Below are 25,474 nucleotides of genomic sequence, written 5' to 3' on the forward strand. Positions count from 1 at the left end.
TCATAGTGCAATATCCTGCTTGGTGTAGATTAGGCCTTAGTCTGGAATCACCGCCTAATGGGGGCTTGTTGTGTTGCAAAAATGTACACATTTTTTAAAAAAACCAACAGCATTGGTTTGGCAAAACAACAATAACACCAGTTCCATCAAAATATCAATTTTCGATGAGCATTGAGCATTATGAGCATTCAGTCCAATACTAGATATATTCCAGCATGACCCAGGGTGGCCATGTGTCTTTCCCCCCTCCAGAGGATAGTCCTCTATTTGAAGCTGTCCAATATTTGATGGGCTGCCCTCTGTTCAATTCCAGTTTAAAGATAAAAAACCATAAGGACTGCTGCCCTTCACCAGTTACCACCTGAGCGTGAGACTGTACGGGGCAGGTGCACAGACACCTGGTCACAGTCTTCCACACTATGATGAGATGTCCTGTATTTCTATTTAAATTATAACAATTTGTTCTAGAATTTGCATCTATCCCTATAAATCAGTACGTGCAAATTGCTGTCCTCTTTCCCCCTCTTTTTTGGCCCTTCCCTCCACAAGCAACATAATGAGTGGGTTTGCATGTAACACTAAGCTACCAGCTTGTGCTAGAGTTATCTAAGGGTTGTTTAAACTTTGCATAACCCACGCTTCCCAAGGTCAAATACCATGACAAGCCGTGGCACGCCCATGCTTGCAGATTCAAAATGGTGGCCTGAGGACACCACAAAGCCCCACAGGTTAATTAGCCCATGGTGGCTTAGGGTTATGTGCAAACCAGCCCATATGTAATGTGTGAACTGGGTATTCTATGTGGGCCTGAGTTGGGAAGGCCCAAATAGTCATGTTCTCACCCTTTGGGGAGGGAAAAAACACACAAACCAGGCTTCTGTGTGGAGCCACCTCATACATTATGTTATGTAGATGGAGTAGAGCATGCTCAACTAAGCAACCAAAGAGAATTGCTTGCTTAATATGCATATGAACTGGCCAAGGTTATGCAAAAAGCTTGGCTCCTTTAGAAACAACCCTTTCTGCATAACTCCTCTTTCAGGACTTTGCTTTCTAACTGCTTAAGGTCACAAGAGAAGGAGAGAGTGGTGAGCTATCCATCACTGTAACTTTCCTTCCTGTTATCATCCTCAACCTCTTCATAAAAGTGGAGGGAGGGGGTCTCGAATGCACTGTCGCCATAAGAAAAAATTATCTGTATATATGTGTATGTCATTTTTCATTTGGACTCCTGACGAGATACTGCAAAAGATTGAATTCGCAGCTATCCAGTAAGTAAAACTCCTATCGTGTGTTTATTGCACAAGTGATTTATGGGCCATTATTCTTCGTGATGCTGCAGCCTATTCCCGTTTCCTTAACATTTAGGCCTAGCCACTAACACTTCCAGTTTGTTCAATTCTGAAAAGCTGCCAGCCAGAAACTCTGTATTTTCAAGGTCCAGTTATTTATTTGTCATTAAAGGGGGTTATAATAAAAGAGATCAATTCTTTCTAATACTGCACCACCACCATTCCCATCCACCCATTGCTTGATGCTTTTCCTTGTTCTGGGAACCAGCTTTTCAGCTTCTTTTTTATTTGATACAGCAACTCTAATGGGTGAGCTACGTGAGAGGTGGAACTCAGAACAGGGCTGGCTCCAGGTCTAAGGAGGGCAGGGACAAGCTGCCCCCTGGTGTACCTTTTCTGACTTACCTGGGGGCAGCACCAGGCAGCTGGATGCTGAAACCACTGTTTTCATTTCCCACAATGCTCCCCCAACATAGTATCACTCCAGGGCAGCCTTCCCCCAACCTCTTGGCATCCAGCTGTGGTGAGCTACAACCCCAATCACTCAGTAGTTGGGGATGACGGGACCAGTCCAACACATCTGGTGGGTGCCAGGTTGGGGAAAACTGCAGGCATGGTGGAGAATTAAAATGGCAGCTCGAGGATCCCATGGTTTTCAAAGGAGGGAACAGGGCAGGCATCAGCCATGCCCCCCCCCCCGGGGCTCTGGCAGCTGTACAAGAGTGCTGTGCACTAATACCAGGCCCAGCTCACAGGCAAGTGGTCTGAGGGCAGATGATGCAGCCTCCTTGCCAAAGCTAAGCACGTCTGGATCGGTGCCTGGATAGGGGACCGCTTGGGAGCTCCATCCCATGTACAATGACTTGCATTCCAAAGGCAGAATATTCACACACCAAATTAATAAGTGTGCAGTTTAAATGATTTGTGTCCAGTCCAGTCATGTTAATGAGCCAGCATTCCTTTACTGTCATACATCTATTTGAAGAACAATGCATGCGTAACCATCTCTCGTGCTAGGGTCAAAGTTGGAGAAATGAATGTTGAAGCAGACCTAGAGGTAATTGCAGCATGTGTGTATAAACACACATACATTTATAATATCAAGAAGTGTAAATATTCTCTGGATTACAAGGCCTCTTGCAAATTTTGAACAACAGCAGATCCACAATGGTGCAGTAGTTAAAGCAGGAGGCAGCAACTTTGGGAAATATTTTGAAGCCACTGCACTGCCAAATTGTGGCAGCAGAGGGGGAGCACACCAAAGAACTGGGGGACAGCCCACAGGCCTCATACTGCCTACCCCAGCTTAAAGTATGAGACTGTGGCAGCCTTCCCTGACCTGGTGATCTACAGATGTGATGGACTGTAACTCCCATTACTTCCAGTTGCAGTCCAACACAATTGGAGAGCATCAGGTTGGGGGAAGACTGGACTAGGGAGACCCAGGTTCAAATCCTCACTTGACTATGAAACTTATTGGTTGATCTGTGTCCAGTCCCTAATTCTAACCATAATTCCCCACGTTGTGTTTTTATGAAGCTAAAATTATGGTGAAGAAACATGGGAGATCTTATCTGGTGTGAAGGCATGGGATGCTGCAACCTTGATGAAGCTAAGCAGGTCTAGGCCTGGTCAGTTTCTGGAAGGGTGACTACTTGGGAACCCCATGTACATTGATTCCTGCATTGAGCAGGGGGTTGGACTCAATGGCCTTGTAGGCCTCTTCCAACTCTAACATTCTATGATCTATGAATGCTGCCTTGAGCTCCATAGAGAAAAGGCAGGGTACAAATGAATAAATCTATAATGAGAAAAGAAGGATGTGTGTCTGTCTGGCAGTGCCATAGCTCCAAGACCATGAAACCTAGACACCTGAAACATGGCATGCATACTAAGGGCCCCCTAGAAATATGCACCTTGGGGTTGTTTGGTTGGTAAATCACGTTAATTAATTTAAATTAATTTAGACGTATGCTTGTTTTTCAAGCTTGCAGTACCATTTTCACTCACCCTAACCAGCGCCTAGCTATGCAGCTGATTCAGATGGCTGGGAATGGTGGAAGTTGTAGTCCAATATCTCATCTGAATAATGCCTGGTTGGGGAAGACTGTTTACGATTAGTGTGCACAAACAGCTGGCCCCTAATGTCATAGCTGTGGCCCCCTATGGGTGCCCTGATCCTGCCATCGCCTCCCAGAATGATCAAGGAAAACAGATTCCAGCTGGACATCAGGAAAAACTTCCTGACTGTTAGAGCAGTATGACAATGGAATCAGTTACCTAGGGAGGTTGTGGGCTCTCCCACACTAGAGGCCTTCAAGAGGCAGCTGGACAACCATCCGTCAGGGATGCTTTAGGGTGGATTCCTGCATTGAGCAGGGGGTTGGACTCGATGGCCTTGTAGGCCCCTTCCAACTCTGCTATTCTATGATTCTATGATTCTACTGTTGTAAGCTGCAGTGGCCAGAAAAGGCCATTTCTAGCCACTGTAGTTTAGAACAGTAGATCTACGGCAGGTCAGAGGATGGGCAGCATGCCGGCATGCACAGAAGCTTCAAGTAATTCCCATGGGCAAGAGGTAGCAGCGCACCAGTTCAGTAGGTGAGCCGGAGGGGAGGGGGCGAGAAAGAGGGGAGGGCAGTCCTCTGGACTCCTGGTCGGCCTTGCACCCAGGAAACCGTAACAGCCAGCCTGCTTCGGATTCGAAACTGAATCCAAGGTGGGCCGGGGCAGTACTGAGGTGCCCCAAATCAAATCAGGCCTGATTTGGATGCTCCAATATCAGCCTCTGAGTTGAACTGGCAGGGAGGGGCTGTGCAGAGCCCTAGTCCTTAAGTGGTGACAGCAAGACCTTTCTCGCACGTGCCACTACACTACTGCACAAGCCTTGTGGCTGGCACGAAGGCCGTCTCTGCCCTTTAAAAACCCTGCCTAGCCCTGGCTCCCATTAAATCCTGATTGCAAGATGAGATTACTTGCCATGTTCCCGGCACTCACTGTATCTTTCCTTTGCTGCCTACACCACAGCCTCTGAAATCTTTGCTTTAAAACAACAACAACAGTTCCCTGGAGCAGTGCTGTGAAAATCTCCCTCTCCAGCTGAAAGCATCCACAGAGCGTCCTTGAGTGAGCACTGCAGCAGATCTTTAAAGGCTACGATCTGGATGTTTTCCAAAAAGTATCCCACTTACCTCGGCATCCCCCCCTCCTCTTTTCTCTAAAACCTTACCAGGCAAATCCATATCATTAATATTTCAGCACATGCACCAGCCACTCGCAGGCATTGGCTACGCTGCAATCGCAGCTCATCAATAAGAGCTGGCAAGGAGGGTACCGTCCACCAGACGCTGCTGCTTTCATCGAGCAGAGAGGAATAAGAGCAAAGAAGCTCAGGGAGAGAAAGTGAGCGGCAGGGTGGGACTGCAGAGAGCACGCACAGCATCCCCCCCCCCCCCCGAGGCTTCCAGCCAAGAGCCCCTCTCTGCACAGATACCACAGCAAGAGCGAGCCAGCATGGATGTCTTTAAGAAAGGGTTTTCCATTGCTAAAGAGGGTGTGGTGGCTGCTGCAGAAAAGACCAAGCAGGGAGTGACGGAGGCTGCAGAGAAGACCAAGGAAGGGGTGATGTATGTCGGTAGGTAAGAGATCTCTTCCCAAGGGGGCAATGGCCCCTGCAATACAGCCACAAAACGAATCCATGTTTGCCCTGCGACCTTGGGGAATGATGCACAGTTTCCAAGCCCTGGAGGCAGATGCGGTGACTCTTTGCAAAGAGACAAGCGCGGAGTGGGTATCCTACGCATGGCAAATTATAGATAGGTGGATAGGTAGATTACAGTTGTTTTCTTTAGATGGAAGAACAGGATTCAGTCCTATATACATCTCTGTACGTAGTATGGCCCATTGGACTCTGCAGGCCCTCTTTCTGAGTGAGCATGTACAGGATTGGGGTGCATGTAAGGCTTACAGCATAAATGAAGCTTTTGTCTCTGGTTTCCATGCCTGGGGGGAAATAAGCTTTGCCTGCTCCATTTCAACTGAAGGGACAGAGGTAGAAAACAGGTGGCAAACCCGAGTTGGATTGCTGTTGGTTCAGTTTTGATGTGGATTGCTAGGACTTTTACATCTTAATAATGATCGTTCTTGCTTTTGCTCTCACAGAGCTGTCCACGCAGAGATTTTCAGGAAGGGCAAATGCACAGATCAGGGGATAAAATGTTTCCCCAGGTGGTGGTGGTGATGCCGTTTTTCATTGAGCTTTTCAGCCTTACCTGGTTTTTGCATTCAGATGTTCCTCACTTTCTCTGCCAAAGGAGTTTCAGGAAGACAGCAGCACCCTCTGATACAAAATCTCTATTGGCTGGCAACTAAGTATTGGCTTGTGTTCTCAATTAAAAGCCGCTGAAGGGGTCTAGCTCTGCTCTTTCTGAAAGCGCAATGGAGTCGGTTTCCATGGGCCCTGCCAGGAAAATGGCAAAGTTGACCTTGAAGCTGAATATCTGGTAGAGAAGCATTTATGAACAACAGCCTAGTCTAAGACAAGTAGAACTTTTGCTTGTTTATTTGTAACTGCTTATGGCTGCAATCCTTCACTTGCTTACCTGGGACTAAGCCTCATTGACCTCAATGGAACTTACTTCTGAGTAGACATGCTATGATTGTGCTGCTGTTAGGTTCCTTTATGGCAGTCTTCCCCAACCTGGTGCCTTCCAGATGTTTTGAACTTCAACTCCTCTCAGCCCCAGCCAGCATGGAATGCAGGAAGCTGTAGCCTAAAACATCTGGAGGGCACCAGTTTGGGGAAGGCTCCTTTATGGTGTCCTACTTCGAAGGGAAGTTATTACCTTGCATTTTAAAAAAGCAAATGAACTGTGATTTTTCAATAGAAGTATTCACACGTGAGTGTCATTAGTACTCTGTTATCCACACAACTTCAGTGTCTGAAAGCTCACACAACCCGTATTTTGAAAGTGCTGGAGCCAGTGGGAACCATGTTCACAGCAGATTTACCAGGATCTTTGGCTGCCAGAATGGGAAAGCCAGTCAGCAACAGAGAAGGGCAGTTTCCTTCCACATTGCGATCACCTGGCTCATGAGCCACCCTTGAGAGTGATCAACTGGATCAAGTGATCTACAAGATCCACTTCAATTTATTTAATTTTTTACCATCTATCCATCTGTCTTCCTCTCCTCTCTCCCACAAAAGGTGGAACTATATCTTACCCTGGCAAGCACATTAGCTGGTTAACAGCCATGCAGGGAGAGAGGAGGCATTTACAAGGTAGGATCAGTGGGCAGGCAGGCAGGTGCTCCACCCTCCCCCACCCCGTATGCCTTTATAATTGCCACTGGATTTATTTTTCCTCTGATTAGGGAGCTGATGTGGCTTGGAGGAGGGATAGTAGCAGGGAGGGGAATTAATTAGTGAGTGAAGAAATGGATAAGCGTGCCTGCAAATGTTCCCCTACATCTGCATTGTCATGAACCTGCAAACATGGCTTTGGTCCCCCTGTGTTTATCACACAATACTTCTGCTCTCAATTGTGAACATTTTTTTTAAAAATGAGAAAATGCTGGTGGTGATGGTGTCAAAGGGATCGCTATGTTGTGGGTCCCAATCTGTTTGGCTGTGCAGCACCAGGCTGGAGAATCCAGGAGGAAAGAAAATGGTCTCTTCCATTCCATCTTTGTGTCTGAAGTTTTGCATTCCTGATCTGATGTGCCTTGAGAACTTCAACCTCTGCAGCAGATTTTGTAAAATGCTTTTGGGCAATGCACTGTGGAGGTGGTGTGTGTGTGTGTGAGGGGTGTCTCCTTTTAAATCAAGCAACAATGAATAAATGAAACGTTTCAGGACCAAAACTATCAGAATGGGGATAATATAGAGGAGAAGGTTTGGAGGGCTTTCAGAGATGTTGAAGAAATACACCAGGAAGTTTAAACCAGATCAGCAGTACTGGTATCTCAGGCCAGGCTATCAAACATTTTCCAGTTGCTCTCGCTTATTTCCAGTAGTTTGCTTTTCTGATTACAGGCACCAGGTCTGAGTCTGCATCCTTTCTGCTCGGCCATGACGACTGCATCCCTTTGAGCAAAGCATAACATTTGAGCAGCAGACCTCTTGCCCCGCAATGTGTTTGAAATGAATACAAATTCTGTTTCTGTGACTGCCGCTGTCTTCTTAGAACTGCGGTGGTCGCCATCCTGTTTGCCTGCATTCGCTTTCTCCTTAGCTGTGTGTGTCTGGGAAGGTGGTTAACCCAAATGCATGACCTTTGGACAAAGAACTGCCCTGTATTTTGCTGTATAAAGAGGGGGTGTTCAGCTCTCTCCTGCTTGAAAAACGGCATCTGCCTCAATGCCCTCTTCTGTGCAATGCTTGAAAGCACCTCCATCTCGGCCACTTGTGGATCCAGTCATGACAAAGGGTAGTATCCAATGTTAATCCTGCCTAGAGTAGACCCGTCCATGTCAGTGGATTTACTCTCAGTAGGACTAACATTGGATATTACCCAGAGTCCTCTCTTCTGCCCTTGTATCTTTTTATAATCATGGCAAAGCCCTGCATTTGGATCAGGGGGCATCTTTTAGGGAAGGAAGGGGTGACCTTCCATTGTGTATCAGACCATGGGCACATATATAACTACCCAGTAAGGGTGCCCAGCTGTAGCCCTTTAAAGGAAGGATCCAACAGAACTCATTGCATTAGTAGACACCAATGCTTGGCATTTTCAATAGCACTTGCTCATGTGACAGGTTTCCTGGAAACCCATCATGCTGCCAAGTGTTGCTTTCCACTGTCATGATGTCAGTAGCACTAGCACATGGGCACTATTGGATCCTTTCCTAAAGCTCCTACCAAAGAAGGAGAAAATGCAGTCATGGCCTCTCTGGCTGATTTTGTGGGAGATATAAAGGGAGATATATGGTGTTCAGGTTGTGGGGTGCTAACCCTACTAGCCAGCTCACTGAGCCACCACTGAGAACATGTATAGCTATGCATATCAAAGGTGAAAATCCCTTTGCATAAAAAAGCAATGTTTAACTTGTGTTGATTACATTACTTGATGTGTTTTTTAAAGCCACAGAACAAGTGCTTTTTACCAGTTTCTTTCCAGTTCAATCTTGAATAACAAAGTGTTGGCCTTTGAAATTAGCCATGTAACTTCCCCGCACAGGTGTGCCCGCACACAACAAAGATTCCACACACAGAAACTATAGGCGGAAGGAATTCAAATGGTGAAAGTTTTGCAGCCTGGCCTGATCCCATTCGATGTCAGAATCTCTCCTCCCTTTGGGATGTTAACAAACGATATCTTCAGATTTAGCACTGAGTTATGCAGTTCATTAGCAGCTTATCACTGCGTTGGTGAGATTGCTTGACTACTCCTCAACGCTCCTCCCATTGGTTAGGCCCACGCTGCAATACTGCTGAGTCACTGCAGAGATTAGAGAGCAGCTGCTAGATTCTGGAAGGGCTACTGCAAGACATGACAGCTTTCTCTGTCTAATCGAGAGCTCGACAGATCTCAGGCTTGTTGGATCTAGTCTTTCATTTTGTTTTTACCACAACCCAAACAAACCACCATCCATAGTCACATGCAAAAGTCACAGAATTAAAGCACAGGGTGCTTTCAAGCACATTCTGAGTCTGGGTATCTGTTTTCAGTACTAAACTCAGCTCATACAGTCCTTTCACACAAACGCCCACTCCTGCCTGCCGCAAGCTTTGGTCATTTTCAGTCACTTAATTCAGGTGTTGGGGGGAGAGATTTTGTGGTGGCTATTGTTAAACAATTGGGAGTTGCAAACCACCCTGAAGATCTACCAGTAGATCCCAAACTCACTGACTCTCTCTCTCTCTCTGCCCGGGTAATATGAATTGCTTTCACTTCCCGCCGTTAAACACAAATTTGACTGCACTGCAGCTTGGCTTTGGTGTGTGGTGCTATTGAGAAGGCCTTGACTCTTTCTGCTGAGTCATTCCCACCAAACTGTGATAAGCAGCCAGCCAAGCAGAGAGGAAAAAGGATCCACCTCAGTTTTCAAGAAGGAAAGTCCAACGTCTCTGCTCAGCCGGCAGCAACGTGCCATCGCTGTCACGCACTGTTGCTTAACGATCGGTGACAAATTAGGCAGAGAGCATTCCTAGCCGGGAAATAGAAAATGGAGCCTAAGGCATCGGATGAGAGACAATTACCCACTGTGAACACTTAAGAAAGGAAGAAGCAAGACCCATAACCTTGATCGCTGTTGTAGGAGGTGGTTGCACAGTGGCTAATAGCCGTGACAAGCTGTAGCCCTGGTTCTAATTTCACCTCAGCCGTGAATTCATTAGGCAGCCTTAAGGCAAGCCACTATGGGTGGCCACTTATGCATCATTGCACTCCCCACCCCAAGAAACACATCACCAAAAAAGAGGACAAAGGGAGATTTGCATCCACTATGCATAGATGCAAATTTTAAAAATGCCAAAGAAATATAGGGCATTTCTCCATAATGACCAGTGTGTCTGCCTGCTCAGTCTGCTTCCCAAGTCATAACCACTGATGGGCAACTTCACGGCCCGTGTTGGTCTCCTTTGTTAGGGTTCTTGATATTTTCACTGGGTATGGGACTGGACAGCCTTTCAAACTGAGTATGCATACAAGTAGAGGAATGTTCTCTTCCTGGCCAACCCACAAGCAACTCCGTCTTTGCCCCAACCCTCACCGGCGATATGATCAGGGCCGGTGCCAGACTATTTTGCGCCCTAGGCAATGCGAGAGCTACTTGCACACACACACACACACACACACACACACACACACACCCCAAAAATTGCCAACTTCGATTCAGCTGTTCAAAAAGAGTTTCTGAACTATTATATTTTCCTTTTATTCTGTTTTTTCTTAAAACAGCTAATTTGTATAAAGCTGTGACATTTAAAGGGCAGTACTGCGCCCCTCTGAGGTCTGCAGCCTAGGCGGCTGCCTAGTTGGCCTAATGGTAGCGCCGGCCCTGGATATGATAACAATACTGACCAACCTTACAGGGTTGTTGTAAGACTACCTGAAATAATAAACACTCCAGAGCACTGTATAAATGCTAAAAATGATTGTATGCAACTTAAATACAAATAGAAGTCAGAAGTTGCGAACCCCCAGGAAAGCAAGTTGAAAACACCAAAACATCTTCAACAGCAAGTTCTCCACTGCTTTCTTTAACTTTTGTTGATCAGTTTCCCTTTGATTATTTTGATATTATTTTATGCTGCTTTTATTGGCGGTGGGGAGGTAGCTTAACTGTCATTTTAAATGTTTTAATATTGGAATATATTTAATCTGTACAGCACCATGTACACTGATGGTGTTATATAAATAAATAAATAATAATAATAATAATAATAATAATAAAATATTTTTATCTTTGTATATTTCTATATATAGGTTTTAAATGTATATGTTTTAAATTTTGTAATCAGTTTTATATATTTTATAGTATTTTTATATTTGATGTTGTTCCCCACCTCGATCCAGAGAGAGAGAGGCGGGAAATAAATAAATAAACTTATTATTATTATTATTATTATTATTATTATTATTATTATTATTATTATTATTATTGCTGCCTTTAGGCCCAGCATTGCCACATTTTTTCTCTCCTTGCCAGAAGTAAGAACTCACCACTTGCAGACTTCTTCCACCACTCCATCCTTTCAGCCTTTCCCTTTGTGCTTTCCCCCTCTGGCCTCCCTCCCTCCCCTACCAACCTGCCTGGTCACTGAGGTCAACTGAGGGCATGCTCCTGGTGGTTCCACATAGACCCATCCTCCAATTGGAGTCCACCAGGGGAAGAGCCTTCAGTGTGGTGGCCCCCCTCCTATGGAATTCCCTGCCTATGGAGGTCAGCCAGACGCCAACTTTGTATTCCTTTCGGTGCCTCCTGAAAACATCATTGTTCCAGGAAGCCTTTCCTTAATGACCAGCTGCAATTCACAGTTCACCTTTCATTTTACTTTTTTAAAAAATCTATTTTAAGGTGTTTCATTCTGTTTTTATTGTATTTTATCTTGTACACTGCCCAAAATTTTGGATGGGGAGCGGTATATAAATATTGTAAATCAATAAAATAAATAATATTAAGCCAAAGGCCTCCCGTAGCTCTGAGCCCATGGGTTGCCTACTCTTGCTTTAGGGCATGAACTCCTGTCCAGAGCAAGGCCCCAAAGGTGTAAAAATGTCTCTAAGGGGCAGCAATATGGAGGCGGAACATAATAGCTCTACAGTGGACAGTGCTCGGTGCTGAATTTCTGACCCCTGCATGAATATGAAGAGAAATGTCAGGTTGATGGGTGGGGAACCATAAATCTGAGAATTCAAATAATACAGTCCAAGGATCTCTTTCTTGGTTGGCACCAGGGGTTTTTTCAGGGGTGGTGGGAAGTCCTCAGCAAAGTGTCCTTTCATGGGCCAACTCCTACATCAGTGAACCCAATGGGCTTACCTGATGGTGGCAGCGATGAACGCCTTGGAGATTCTATTTAAATTCCCCACAGTTCTCCAGAGTGATGCTAGTTCAAGTGCATGGTGGGAAATGAAAATGATAGTCAACTCTCAGACCTGCCTGCCTCATGAGTTCCAGCATAGGCCTGAGGGCCTGAAGAGCCCAGATTCTTTTATACCGGAATGTGCAGCCCGGCTTCGCCAGTTGTTTCTTGCATTCTCACCCAGAATTTCCTTTCCCAGTGGAGGTATTTTTACAAAAGGACAGAAAGGTGAGCATGCTTTTGACTGCCAGTTGCATCGGGAGCAGGTTGAACTTGTAACCTTACACACCCGAGCAACAAGCAAAATTTAACCTGCCACAATCTCCAGTTTTTTGTTTGCAAAAGCTGCCCTTTCATAGCAAGGCCTTGTGCTGGCAGGTCAAATTTCATGCTATGCATAAGGCAAACATGAAGTCTGAGTCACTGGGTGTGGTCCTTAAAGAATGCAGAAGACTAGACAAGACTGGAATAGCAATGCCCAAACAGCTTTCTCCTGATGTTTGCTTCTGCTGTTCTCTGCGTGTCAACTCAGAAATTATTTGTGCGTGCTTTGTTAATTCTTCCTGCTGTCTTGGCAAAAAAAAGCCCCACCTACCCCCATGCCACTGTGTCTAACAGCAGCAAGAGTTGCCATTTTTATTTTTATTTTCTTCTGGCAAGTCTTCTGTGCCCTGTTCAGTACATCTAGGAGTGAGCATATTACCCCAACATTAAAATCATTCCACTGTCTGCCAGTTAGTTTCTGGGCAAAGTACAAAGTGTTGGTCATTACCTTTAAAGCCCTACATGGTTTGGGTCCAGGTAACCTGCGGGATTGCCTTCTCCCATACAGGCCACCTCGCACACTCAGGTCCTCTGGGGTTAACTTACTTCAGTCAGCTAAAACTAGGCTGACATCAGTTTCCCAGAGGACCTTTTCTTCTGTCGCCCCCAGATTGTGGAATGGCCTGCCGGAGGAGATTCGTAAAATTAACTCTCTGTGTGATTTTAAGGCAGCTTTGAAGACTAGCCTTTTCCGGCAGGCCTATCCAGATCAATGTAAAATCAAGACTTTTTAAGATGTATTGATTCCTGTTCTAATGTTGTTCCCCACCTCGATCCAAAGGTAGGAAATAAATATTTTTTTATTATTATTATTATTATTATTATTATTATTATTATTATTATTATTATTATTATTGAATGTCAGAAAAAAGCTCCACCTACCATGAGGTTATTAAAGGCACAGGAACTCAGCAAGAACAAAAAAGTTGGCAACCCTAGTCTGACAAAGAAATTAAGCCATTGAAGGTTTTGGCAACAGCGATATTCATTACAGGAAAAGCTTCAGTTGTTAAATTTCTATTGTGACTATTATTTAATAGTTTTATATACCACTGACCATACTTTAAATTATCTCTAAGAGTGTCTGTACATTAAGGAAAAAAACAGCACTCTTACCAGGCTTTCTTCTTCTGGTTTTTTTTATGCATTTACTGCTCCTCCTTTAGACGGCGACCATATGATTTGTAATTCAAAACTTCCCCTCTCCGCAATGCTCCATAACGTTCAATGAAGCAGCATCATCTAGTGGTTAAATTATAGTGCAATGCCGACTTCATACACTGGGGATATCCTGCATTAATTTTAAATAGTGCATTATTTCTGATCTTTTTAAAAGTGAGATTACTGGGGTAAAGCACGAGAGGATGTCCTGGAGGTTGAGGAATCACAGACTTCTGTTAGTGGCTGATTACTCATGTAGAGAAGCTCTAAGTTATGTCAGGTGTGACTGTGTCAGGTAGCTGCTAAGGACACAGAAACAGAGCCAGTTTTTTTTTTTTTAAAAAAAAAAAGTGGCAACCCTGTTTAAAGAATGTACAAGGGATTAGTCCAAATTAATCACATTTCTCACCCTCTCTCTGATATTTGCTCTGGCAACATCACAATTAAATTAAAATGTTACTTAAATTAGTTTGCTCTTTAGTATAGTTGTCACCTTTCTTCACTGGCCCAGCTCCTGTGTTTTTAACAGCACCTCTGACAGGTAAACTCTTCCTGGCATAGAGAATCTTCACATGCTTAATTTCAGTGCTGCTAAAGGCACAGGCCAGAAAAAAAGGTGGTAAATGGCCAGTGATTTAGAAAAATACAGAACATAGTTTTAAAAGGAAACCAAAAAAATAATAATTCATGAGCAGGTATGATGTCAAATGGAGCTTAAAAAGAGGTTTCTGTTTAAAAAGTAAGGCTTAGTATTATTTAGAATAATTGTGATTCAAGACAGGGCAAATAACAGGATCTGGCAGTCAATTGCTGGTTTCATATACCAGGCCTCTGACTTCACTTGTGCTGCTTACACAGTGACTCTGTGATGGATCAGTGTATTGTTACAGCCATAGTAAAATAAGCCCTTGGTCCAGGCACTTTAAAAGGTTACACCACTGTTTATCTCGCTGTAATCAAGGGTTTAATTCCCTGCCGTGGCAGTAGATTAAGAGCGTGGTGTGTGCCTGAATTAACCTTTTGGTGCCTTCAAACAGGATCAGATGATTTAACTTCACAATACAGTTTTCAAGTCCTCCCATCTGACAGGCACGGACTTGGTTTGTTTGCTTCTTTGTTATCCTTGCAGTGTGCTTCCTTTTACTTTTCAGGCCTATAATAAGCTGTGGGTGCGGTGAGTGCATGATTTCTCCTTGACTCAGCCAGCTGGATGCACATAGAGCAATTTTGCCACATTGGTTCCTTCACAGCTGACAGCTTCAGTGCAGCCTTCTCGTCAACGTATGGGAAAACTTTCCATTTGATAAGGCATCCAGCCCTGACACACCTTATTCCCCAATGTGGTGCCCCCTCTATGCTGGTTGGGGATGATGGGAGTTGTAGTGAAATGCATCTGGATTGGGGAAACTAGCATTAGAATCAGTGGGGGTAAAAAAGATCACACCAAGCTTTTGTTAAAACAGGCAAACAAGCCTATCTGTGGTAGAAAAAGTCACAGCTTGGAAAGTTGCTTGTCAGTAATGGGCCACTCTGTGGCTAGTATAATCAGCAGTATGATGATTTTTCTTCTTTGTTAAAGTAGTGTTATATCACTTCTATACAGTATGAAAACTCCTTTTATATAATATGTGATAAAGGTCCACCATTTCAGCTCCTTGCCCCTCCAGACAACACACACACACAGTATTTTCAAGGTACATTCATAGAATCATAGAATAGTAGAGTTGGAAGGGGCCTAGAAGGCCATCGAGTCCAACCCCCTGCTCAATGCAGGAATCTGTCTATCAGGTCCATGGGTATTTGGAATTCTGAAAAATTGGAAATATGAAAACAAAAATTGGGGGGTTAGAATCCAAAGATTTATTTGACTAATCTATATATTTAAATATTTTAAATTTTAATATATAAAACAGATTTTAAAATGTGGAATGTCTTGGTATAAAAACCCAGCTTCAGTCACAAATAAGAGTATGCTGCAATACCCACTTATAAGCTGAGCCAAAACTAATCAGGAACATATCTGGAAGCCCACGGGTTGGGGAAGTCTGTTCTGTTTATTTATTTATTTATTACATTCATATACCGCCCCGCAGCCGAAGCTCTGTTAAAAAGCAGTTAAAAACAGAAAACATTAGTTATTTATTTATTTTATTACATTTCTATACCGCCCAATAGCCGGAGCTCTCTGGGCGGTTCACAAAAAAGTATACAAAATTAAAAACACGCACATCAGAAACATATGCAGGGTACTGAGCCATCCTGCTCAGGATGATTTTGATGCTGTGTGAATTGAGGAGCCCTTGAAGAACATACACACACACATACACACCTCCCCTGCAAGGGAAGATAATGTAGGTATTGGAAGGGAAGCTGTTTGAATGGAAATTTGTCTGCCCCTACTGTTGAAGCTAGACTTCTTCATAACATGACTTGAAAAAGGCTGCTTTATGCTGTAGCCGTACCATCAAGCTCCCACCCTTCAGGTCAAGAGAAAGATGAAAGCTAAAACGCCATCTTTTTTGTTTTGTGTATTTGAATGGCCCCTCAAACATACCACTTGTCTGAAGTGCCGCCTTGTCTTGGATGTAAGAAACTCAGTTGCTTTTGTTTGATGACTCTTCCCTGTGTGTCTGCTACACTGTCATGCTACAGTGAATGTAAAGTGCTGGTTGTTGTTTTTAACAAGCATCTATGAAAACAAGGCTGATAGGCTTTTTATTTTTTATTTTCACAGGGACCAAAACCAAAGAGGGTGTAGTGCAGAGTGTCACTTCAGGTAAGAGCATAATGAATTTTTGTGTCATGTATTAGTTAACAGGATTCATTTTAGGCCTTGGGTTCACGTCTATGAATGACACCTCATAAGCCTTCCTGGACCTGTGGAGACATGAATGTGTACATGTGACTAAACTTATTCCCCCCCCTCCAAAAAAACCCACAAAGCTCCACCAATTCTGACAGAAAGTATTGCCATGGTGTTTTTGAGCCAGTTTTTACTTTGGGCAACATCTGTGCTCCAGAGTGCATATTTGTACACCTGTACTTCATTTTTGCTTCAACTGCAAAGCCAATAATTTTAATAAGGATAATTCATTGCAAGTGGTTCCTGGAATATGATGTACTGGTACCAAAAATGCTCCAGGGAGAATTTAACACACTGAGGGAATGGGGAAGCCGTGCCTTCATTCATTGGTTTGGCTCTCAGAGAGTTTACACATAGGAACAAAATACCTTAGTTCCCAAGGCAGCTACAGCTAACTTTACCTCAGAATCCCCCTAGCCATATCTTTGCTTCGACCTTCAGGCAAGGAGAAGTGTTGCCACTGGTCACCAGCTTCCCCAACTTGGTGCCTGCCAGATGATTTGGATCAGGACTCCCATCATCCATGACCATTTGGCCATGCTGGCTGGGGCTTGTGGAAGCGGTTGTCTAAAACACCAGGTTGGGGAAAGTTGGTTCACTTAATCCCAAGCAGCAGAGCTACTTTGGCATCTGGACCAGCAGAACTAAACTGATGGCTGCCTGGTGAGGTGTTTCAGGGGTGGGGGTCACTGATAAGTTCATGCTACTTAAATGGTAAAATGAAACTGTGGGATTCAGAACTTGAACATTTCAAATTAAATAATGCCTGATAAACACAAGCCTAAGCTGTACCACCTTAGAATACAAGGGTGGGTGGGGGTGTTACATTTTTGAATGTGGTCGCCATTAAAGAGAAAGAAAGAAACCCCTGAACATACAAAATGCATGTCAGGGGAAGAGTTTTAGACTAGCTTTATCCTCAGCATATACTTTTCTATGTGCAGAGCTATTCCATCACATGTGTCCCTACCTGCAGTGGTGCAGTTCAGAGATGGGCTTATCACTTCAGTGATAACTAGGCCCTGAATTCAATTGTACTGGCATCAATTGAAACTCTACACACTTATGATGGTAACTTTGTTTTACCTCTCTCTCTCTCTCTCTCTCTCTCTCTCTCTCACACACACACACACACACACATACACGCATATACCACAGCTCTTCTGTGTAACATATTTCTATTCGATTTCTAGTTGCCGAAAAGACCAAAGAACAGGCCAACTTGGTGGGTGAATCTGTAGTGGCCAGTGTGAACACAGTGGCAAAGCAGACCGTAGAAGGAGCAGAAACCATTGTAACCAACACTGGGGTTGTAAAAAAGGTAGGTGTAGTCATTCATTGTTCCCTAAGTTTAGCCCAGAACTATACTTTACCTCATGTTGCCAAAACCTTCCTTGTTAATGCTAATGCAGGGAATGGGGCATTTCCAGGGGAAAATCAACAGGTAGGACAGGTGCTTAACTTCCCTCCTGCAACCTCCTCAGGCCATTTTTTTTCATCAGGTCAGTTTAATCTGTGCTCTCAGAGTGCAGCTGGTGGGGAAATGGCCGGGATGGGGCTCCAGGTGGGAAAGCATTAAGCGCCCTTTCCTTTTCGCTCTGATTGGGAGTGAAAAGTGTGATGGGACACACTTTTCTATGAAAAAGAGGGGATGCCAATTTGGGGAGGTGTGGACTACAAGGAGAACCCCTGCCCCTGGGTTGGATCCACCCTTTAAATTCTGGGCATTTCCTTGTGAAGTCAATAATGTGAAGCTGTTTTCCCTTAAAACAAAATCTTCATGATGCTATAGCTCTATTCCAATGGAGTGAGTGACAGCTGTCAGGGATGTTGTGTTCCTATTCAATCCCCACCACCACCACCTACTGCTTGTACTTGATGTTTTCACCACTTTCTATCAATGCCTTGGTCAGTTTCAGTTCTGTTCTCCTTGGTTGCTTTCCCCATTTTTCCTTTCTTTATGGTGTTATCGAGCTATTCTGCTGTAGCGCTATTTAAAAAGACCAGGAAGGAAGGAAGACAGTGATTGGAGTGGGAAAGGGATTGGGATGGGCAAACAAGATGGGTTCTGTTATGTAGGACTCTGGGACACTTGGTGGAGGACTGAGATGGAAGGAGGTAGAAACAAGGCGTGGCAAGCCCAGTTGTCTGTTGGGCACACAAACTATGCACTATGGATTGTTTGCTGAAGAATCTAGAGTGCGTAGCTTGTCACCCTTGATGGGCTAACCCATTGTGATTGCAGAATAAAAGCTTCATCTGGAAACCCCCATGATCTGCACCTCAGTAATCAAGAAATCCTGTGATAATTTCCAACGCTTACTTGTTGCGTTGGAAAAAGCCAGAGTTGTTTATATTTTTCATTAACTAGATCCTGTAGCACAGCGTTTCCAACTCCCTACCTTCAGAGGAATCCTTTCCACTTCAGTTTGCCTGGTGACAAATCTGTACATGCCTGGCACCAAGCCTCTGTACACTTCATTGGTTTCTAGGCAGGTTCATGCAGGACACTGCCCTGGTCGTTGGGCCAAGATGTTGTCTCGCCCCAACCACCAGTATGTCCTAAGAAAGTGTTCCATTGCAAGGAAGATCAGTAAAATCAGGCAAGCTGCTTTCAGGTGAGTTGACTCCTGTTAATGATTTTCTCATCAAGGAGCTCCTAATAAACATTCGGGGAGTCTCAGGGTTCCTAGGAAAACAGGTTGGAAAACCAGTGTGATAGCTGTAGAAAATAACACCCCTTCCTTTTTGACTTGTCAGTCTTTTCTGCTGTTTTGTTACTGCTAGGTCTGTTCAGCAATACATCTGATGCCTATGTTCCATAAATTGGACCCATGCCAGTCTAAATCAGATCCAAGTTCAGAAAAATGTTCACAAAATGGGCTCAAGTGTGTGGTTCCCCATTCCCACCTGTACAGCACAGGACACTACTGCTCCAGTCTATGAGACACTAAGAGTGTCATCACATGGGGGGAAATCACGTTTCCCTACCGTCACTTCTCCACCCCCACTTTTGTCCCTCCTTACTTCTTCTTTCTGTCCAGAAGGGAAAGAGGAAGTAAACAAAGACCATGTGGCCCATTTGGGAGCTGTTTTTATCACACCACTTTTCCTGCACACAGCAGGAGATCACAGCACATTCCATTTAAAAAGAAAAGTCAGATTAAAAGGGGTCTCTCTTTGATGGAAAAATGAGTGGAAAGACTGGGGGCATGCAGGAGGTGGGCGTTGTCTAAAGGACACACACACATCGTAAGTGTGCAGTAGTGAGCATGCAGTAAAATGCTCATCTGATGAACCTGTTAGTTCTTATAGGAACATTAAACTTACTCCTTCATCCTGTGGATCCCTTTACTATGTAAAACTAGTGAACATATCTGGAGTTTATTATGAAATGCTTGTTCAAATCTGCTCTTCATTTTGGATATAAAGCATTGCACAACTGCTGTTGCGCTGCTATGACCTTCTCCTCCTGGTAGAACAACTGTGAAGAAGCCCATATAAAACATTCTTCTGCCCTTCTCAAATATACCACCATCAGAAGTTTTATCTAAACTGTTAAGAGCTGTAGTTCTGATGTAACAGAACGAGAAGTATGGTACCACTTCTACCTTTAAAATTAAGGACTATGTGACGGAGCAATCCATCAAAGATGCCATTCCTGAAAGTGATTATTCCAGAAGATTATTCCAGTTTTGCACTGTTTTTCAGTGTACGTTCTGTGTTAGTAGTTTATTGGTATGCAGGCCACCTTCATCCAATCTGCTGAACAATGCAATAGTGGGTTGGTTGCATATCAGAAAGCACCCAATGTTCAGCCTACTGGTGGGAGATTTTCTTTTTACCTATGGAAACAATGGAATATTAGGTTACCTTATGAACATAAGAAGAGCCCTGCTGGATCAGACCAAAGACCTGTGTAGTCAGGATCCTGTCTCTCATAGCAGCCAAACTAATTCCCCTGGGAAGACCACAAGCAGGACATAGAATCAATAGCCCTCTCTCGCTGCAACAGATATTCAGAGGCAATGCTCTCCCTGATCCCAGAGGTGGCACAAAGCTGTGCCTAGTAGCCACTAATAGCCTTATCTTCTATACATTTTTGTAATCCCTATTTAAAACCATCTAAATGGTGACCATTATCACATCTTACAGTAGTGAATTCCATAGTTTTAATACGTGTATTAAGAAAAAGTACCTTCCTAGTGACCTTGTTTACACGCCCTTGTGCTTGTATCCATAATCATTATTAGTCAGGGTTCATTTTAAATTATGCATTTGTAGTTGGTTGACCCACAAGATTGTGGGTTGTGTGTGAGTGTGCATCTTTTGACAAAGGCTTCAAATTAACACAAGTCAGGTGTGTGGTAAGAAGCATCTTCTCACATACAAATGGAAGGTTTAGTAGCTTAAAGAGCAGCTGACAGCTACAGTACAAACTGAAAACCTTTTTCATCAGAGACCACAGCAGGGAAGAAAAGAAATGAGTCCCTTAGGCACTGATGGCTCTCCCATACCAGCTTAATAGATTTTCATAGGTGATATGACAGAACCATCCTTGGCCAGGGTACACCTTCTCATTTTCTGTAGAAGGGTGCAATCCTATGCATATTTAGACAGAAAGAAGTCCTATAACTCCCAGCATGCCCCAGCCAACCATGGCAGGACTTCCTTATTTCTAAACATGCAGAGGATTGTGCCCTAAGTGGCTTTTTCTTTCCCAGATCACTTAGCATCTATATCAGTCTTTCCCAACCTGGTGCTCTCCAAACATTTCAGACTATAACTCCCAGCATTCTTGACTGCTGGTGTACTGGCTGGGGTTGTAATCCAAAACATCTTGAGGGCACGGGGTTGCATGATTATGTCATGTTGTGTCTTCAGTTACTACTAGATGTTATCAGGAAGATGCAGGGAGAAGACACAGAGGTGCTGATCATGGTGGCAGCCTCACCTTCCTGGGAACATCTAGTTTGGCCATGGTATGGATCGTAAGCTTCCTGGGAAGTGTACTTTGGAAATGTACATAAAATAAGTATGTGTTCTCAGGACAAGGATGACTCTATCATAACACCTTCAGTAGAGCCATCGCTGTCCACACTCATTTTTCAGAGTAGCCCTTCCACCCCTCCCCCTGACAGAGGCTGCACCAGGCAATACATACATCTTCTCTGCTCTTTCTTGAGTGCATTTCATCTGACCTCCATTTCAACATTCTTGACTCCAAACAGGTATCAACTTTTTCATCTGGATGACACAGCACAAAGCTTGCTGCATTGCAGGCACTGACCATGTGATCGCAGGCCAATACCCACTAAATTTGTAAATGAGCCACAGAGTTTGGACAAATTACCCAGGCAGCTAATGCTTTGCCTTCTTTCTCACTTCAATTCCATTCAGATTTATTAAGGTTCAAGCAAAGGCCAGGACATCTCAGAAATGAAATATAAGGACACCACATGCAATGCATATACCATGAAAATAATAATAATCAGTACAGTAGATTTGCTATGTCATAGCCCTAACTTAAAATTGGCTCAGGCTTTTCTTTCAGCCAGAGCAAATAAACCTACAAATTGGGTAAGCTCCAGATAATTTCATTTAGTTACATGGTTTGGGCTATGGTTAGACATGGAGCCAAACAGAATCTCATTCTAATATTCAAATTAGGAGTGCAGGATAAGAGAGAAAGCGGAAATATTCATCATCTCCAGAACCACAAATACAGAAACAACATCCAGGGACTTTTTTAATGATAGGCACATAAGAACATAAGAAGAGCCATGCTGGATGGTCCAGTGGTCCATCATTCTATTCACACGGTGGCTGACCTCCTGTCGAACAGGAGCCCACAAACAGGTCATGAGTGCAACAGCAAGCGCCTGACCATGTTCTCCAGCAACTGATATACTGCTTCTGATACTGGAGGTAGTACATAGGCTTATTGCCTCTGATACTGGAGGCAGCATAGAGGCATCAGTACTAATAGTCATTGATAACCTTCTCCTCCAGAAATTTGTCTAAACCCCTTTTAAAGTCATCAGAATTGGTGGCCATCAATACATCTTGTGATAGCAAATTCCATAGTTTGACTATGTGTTGTGTGAAGAAGTACTTCCTTTTATCTGCCCGGAATTCCCCACCAGTTTCATGGGATGACCCCTGGTTCTAGTATTAGGAGAGAGGGAGAAAAATGCCTCCCTATCCACTTTCTCCACACATTACACCATTTTGTACACCTCTATCATGTGTACTTTTACTCCCCATTTTTCCCACCTCAACAACCCCAGCTGTTGTGACCTTTCCTCAGCGGGAAGTTGATCCTTAAGTTGCCCTTTTCTGCACTTTTCCCAGCTATATAATATCTTTTTTAGATGACCAGAACTGTACACAGTATTCTATGTGTGGTCGCATCATAGAGTTATATAAGGGCAGGATGATATTGGCTGTTTTATTTTCAATTCCTTTCCTAATTATGCCTAATATGGAGTTTGCTTTCTTTACAGCAGCCACACACTGGGTCAACATTTTCATCGAGCTGTCCACTAAAACCCCAAGATTTCTTTCTTGGTTGGTCACTGTTAGCTCAGATCCCATCATGATATGCTTGAAGTCGGTTTTTTTGCCCCAACGTGCATCACTTTACACTTGCTTATACTGGACTGTATTTACCATTTGAATGCTCACTATCCCAGCTTGGAGAGATCCTTTTGGAGCTCCTCACAATCCCTTTTTGCTTTCACCCGAAATAATTGAATGTCATCAACAAACTAGGCCACTTCACTGGTCACTCCTAATTCCAGATCATTTAGGGCTTGTCCTTCTATAGGCTTAGTAATTTTATCTTTAATCATGCTTTCAACCAATTTACCCAGAACAGACATTAAACTAAACGGACTATACTTTCCCAGACCCCTCCTGGATCCTTGTTTTAAAAAATGGTGTTACATTGGGCATCTTCCAGTCCTCTGGTACAGAGGCTGAATTTATTGCAGATTTTTGTTAGAAAGTCAGCAATTTCATATTTGAGTTCTTTAAGAATGCTAGGATGGATACCATTTGGGCCCAGTGATTTCTTTACTTTCAATTTGTCAATAGGGTTGAGAAATTCATCTTTTGTCATCACTATTTGCCTCAGTTCCTCAAACTCCCTTTCTGAAAACATCTGTTCAGGCACAAGTATCTGTCCTTTGTCTTCTGCAGTGAAGACTGATGAGAAGAATTCATTCAGCCTCTCCCTTAGTACTCCCTTAACTCCATTGTTATCCAATGGTTCAATGGCCTCCCAAGCTGGTTTCCTGCTTCTGATATATTTAAAGAGTTCTTTATTGTTGGCCTTGAGGTTGTTAGTGATATGCTTTGTAAAATGCTGTTTTTGCAGTTTTTATTGTCTGCTTGCATCTTGTTTGCGCAAACTTGTGCTTCCTTTTGTTTTCCTCATTTGGGCAAGACTTGCATTTTCCGAAGAACGCCCTCTTTCTTCTAATAGCTTCATTGACACTGTTCACTAATCTTGCCAGTGAGCTCTTGGACTTGGTACAACCTTTCCTAACCTGTGGTATACATTTTTAGTTGAGCTTCTATTATTGTTATTGAGTAGCATCCAAGCATTTTGAAGGGAGTAATAAGTTTTAAACACTTTAAGGGTGTAATCCTACACATGTTTAGACACAAAAAAAGTCCTACAACTCCCAGACAACATGCTGCCTGGGAAATGCTGAGACTTGTAGGATTATTATTTTTTTGGTCTAAATATGCATAGGATTGCACTCTAAGGCTTTAATCCTATACCACTTACTTAGGAGTAAGCTCCATTGAACTCAGTGGTACTTACTTCTGAGTAGATATGTATAGGGTTGCACTATCAGTCTATTTTTCCTATTGGTAACTCACCCCGTTTTCATTTTCATCATGTGTTTTTGTATGTGTTGTGTGTATTGCAGTTGTTTCTAAAGAAGTACAGATCACACATGTTTTGTATTTGTGTTGTACCCTGCCTCGATCCAGAGGGAGAGGCGGGTAAGAAATAATAATAATAATAATAATAATAATAATAATAATAATAATAATAATAATTTAGTTTTGTAGTTCCAACTTCATTCCAAATTTTGCAGGCACTTTTGGATGCTATTAAAATGAATTGGCATGTAGTAAAAATCATGAGACCATTGATAAGGTTGCTCCACCTTCCTTGGCTGCCTGGCGCAAACTGAAAGGTCATGATTCCCCTCCCCCCGCACCCACCACCCACCACAAGCCCTCTATATTGTTCAGAGAAGTCTAAAGAAATGTGGGGTCCTTGCACTGTCAAAGCATTTTGTCTCACTGTGTGTGCATGACTGTTCTTCAGCTCTTGTGCATGCAGCCCTAATCATGGCATTGGCCTTGAGTATTCATATTGTCTTCAGTAGGATAGCATCCAAGAAATGGTAAATTAATGATCACCAAGAAGCGTGGCCTAATGCCAGTCATTCCAGAACATGAATCGAGCATCCAATGAGCCTTCATTATTTTTGTTTCACACATCCTACTTGAATTAGGGCAATGCTAATTTTCTGGTACCAGGCCCCCATCTATACAACAATGGGATTGTATAGTATAAACCTGAATTTTCATTTATTCAAATCTAGGTAAAGAGTGTCACACTGCAGCAGCAATGGCAATTTATTTCCTGAATTTTTTTTGTAGTGCAGTTATAAATGTGCACATGCACATATACGATGCTATGGAGTAGAGATGATGGAAACTATAAATTGTATATGCGGAGCTCCACAGATTCATAGAACAGAGAAACCGGGAGTAGGGGGACAGAAAGGAATGAGGCAGCAGAGAAGGATGCCTGTTCCCTCTCTGTTTTATTAAGCTTTCTCTGCAGAGCTCCGCAGGATCAGAGAATTCAAAATAAAAACGGTGTGAAGGAATGAGGCAGCTGATTGGTGGGAAATCGGTCAATCATGTTGTCCTACCCTCAAAGCTCTACCCAAATGTCAAAATGTGATTTAACTCCTCCAAAGACACATAACCATAACGCGATGCAAACTCAGACGTGATCAAAAAGTCGCAGTAGCGATCCATTTGCCATAGCGCCAGGTTTTTAACGTGATAATGTGCATATTCGCATTGTGAATGCAAATATGCGCATTATCGCGTTAAAAACCTGGCGCTACGGCGAATAGATGGCTGCATCATGTGTCCGGAAACGCAAATATGCATATTTAAGTCAGGGTAAACAAGCCGTATAGACAAGCCTCATATCCTACATAAGACACTGGCTCTCTTTTGACTTAAGAAGAGATTCTGCAGTGC

General features: G+C 43.4%; 1 protein-coding gene across 2 annotated transcripts in view; it reads left to right on the forward strand.

Moving 5' to 3' along the window:
* Positions 1 to 4,755: 4,755 nt before the first annotated feature.
* The window catches only part of SNCG (synuclein gamma), a 28,014-nt gene continuing 7,295 nt past the window's right edge, over positions 4,756 to 25,474 (forward strand). The window contains exons 1-4 of one of the 2 annotated variants that reach the window (XM_063133131.1): positions 4,756 to 4,926; positions 16,040 to 16,081; positions 17,362 to 17,489; positions 21,400 to 21,429. In XM_063133131.1, coding sequence (XP_062989201.1) covers positions 4,806 to 4,926; positions 16,040 to 16,081; positions 17,362 to 17,489; positions 21,400 to 21,423 — 315 coding nt within the window. In that variant the 5' untranslated portion in view covers positions 4,756 to 4,805 and the 3' untranslated portion in view covers positions 21,424 to 21,429. Of the gene's footprint in view, positions 4,927 to 16,039; positions 16,082 to 17,361; positions 17,490 to 21,399; positions 21,430 to 25,474 lie in introns of those variants that run through there. The other variant, XM_063133130.1, reaches the window with a different exon arrangement.

This window comes from Elgaria multicarinata, chromosome 8 (genome assembly GCF_023053635.1).
Source record: "Elgaria multicarinata webbii isolate HBS135686 ecotype San Diego chromosome 8, rElgMul1.1.pri, whole genome shotgun sequence".
NCBI classification, from domain to species: Eukaryota; Metazoa; Chordata; class Lepidosauria; order Squamata; family Anguidae; genus Elgaria; species Elgaria multicarinata.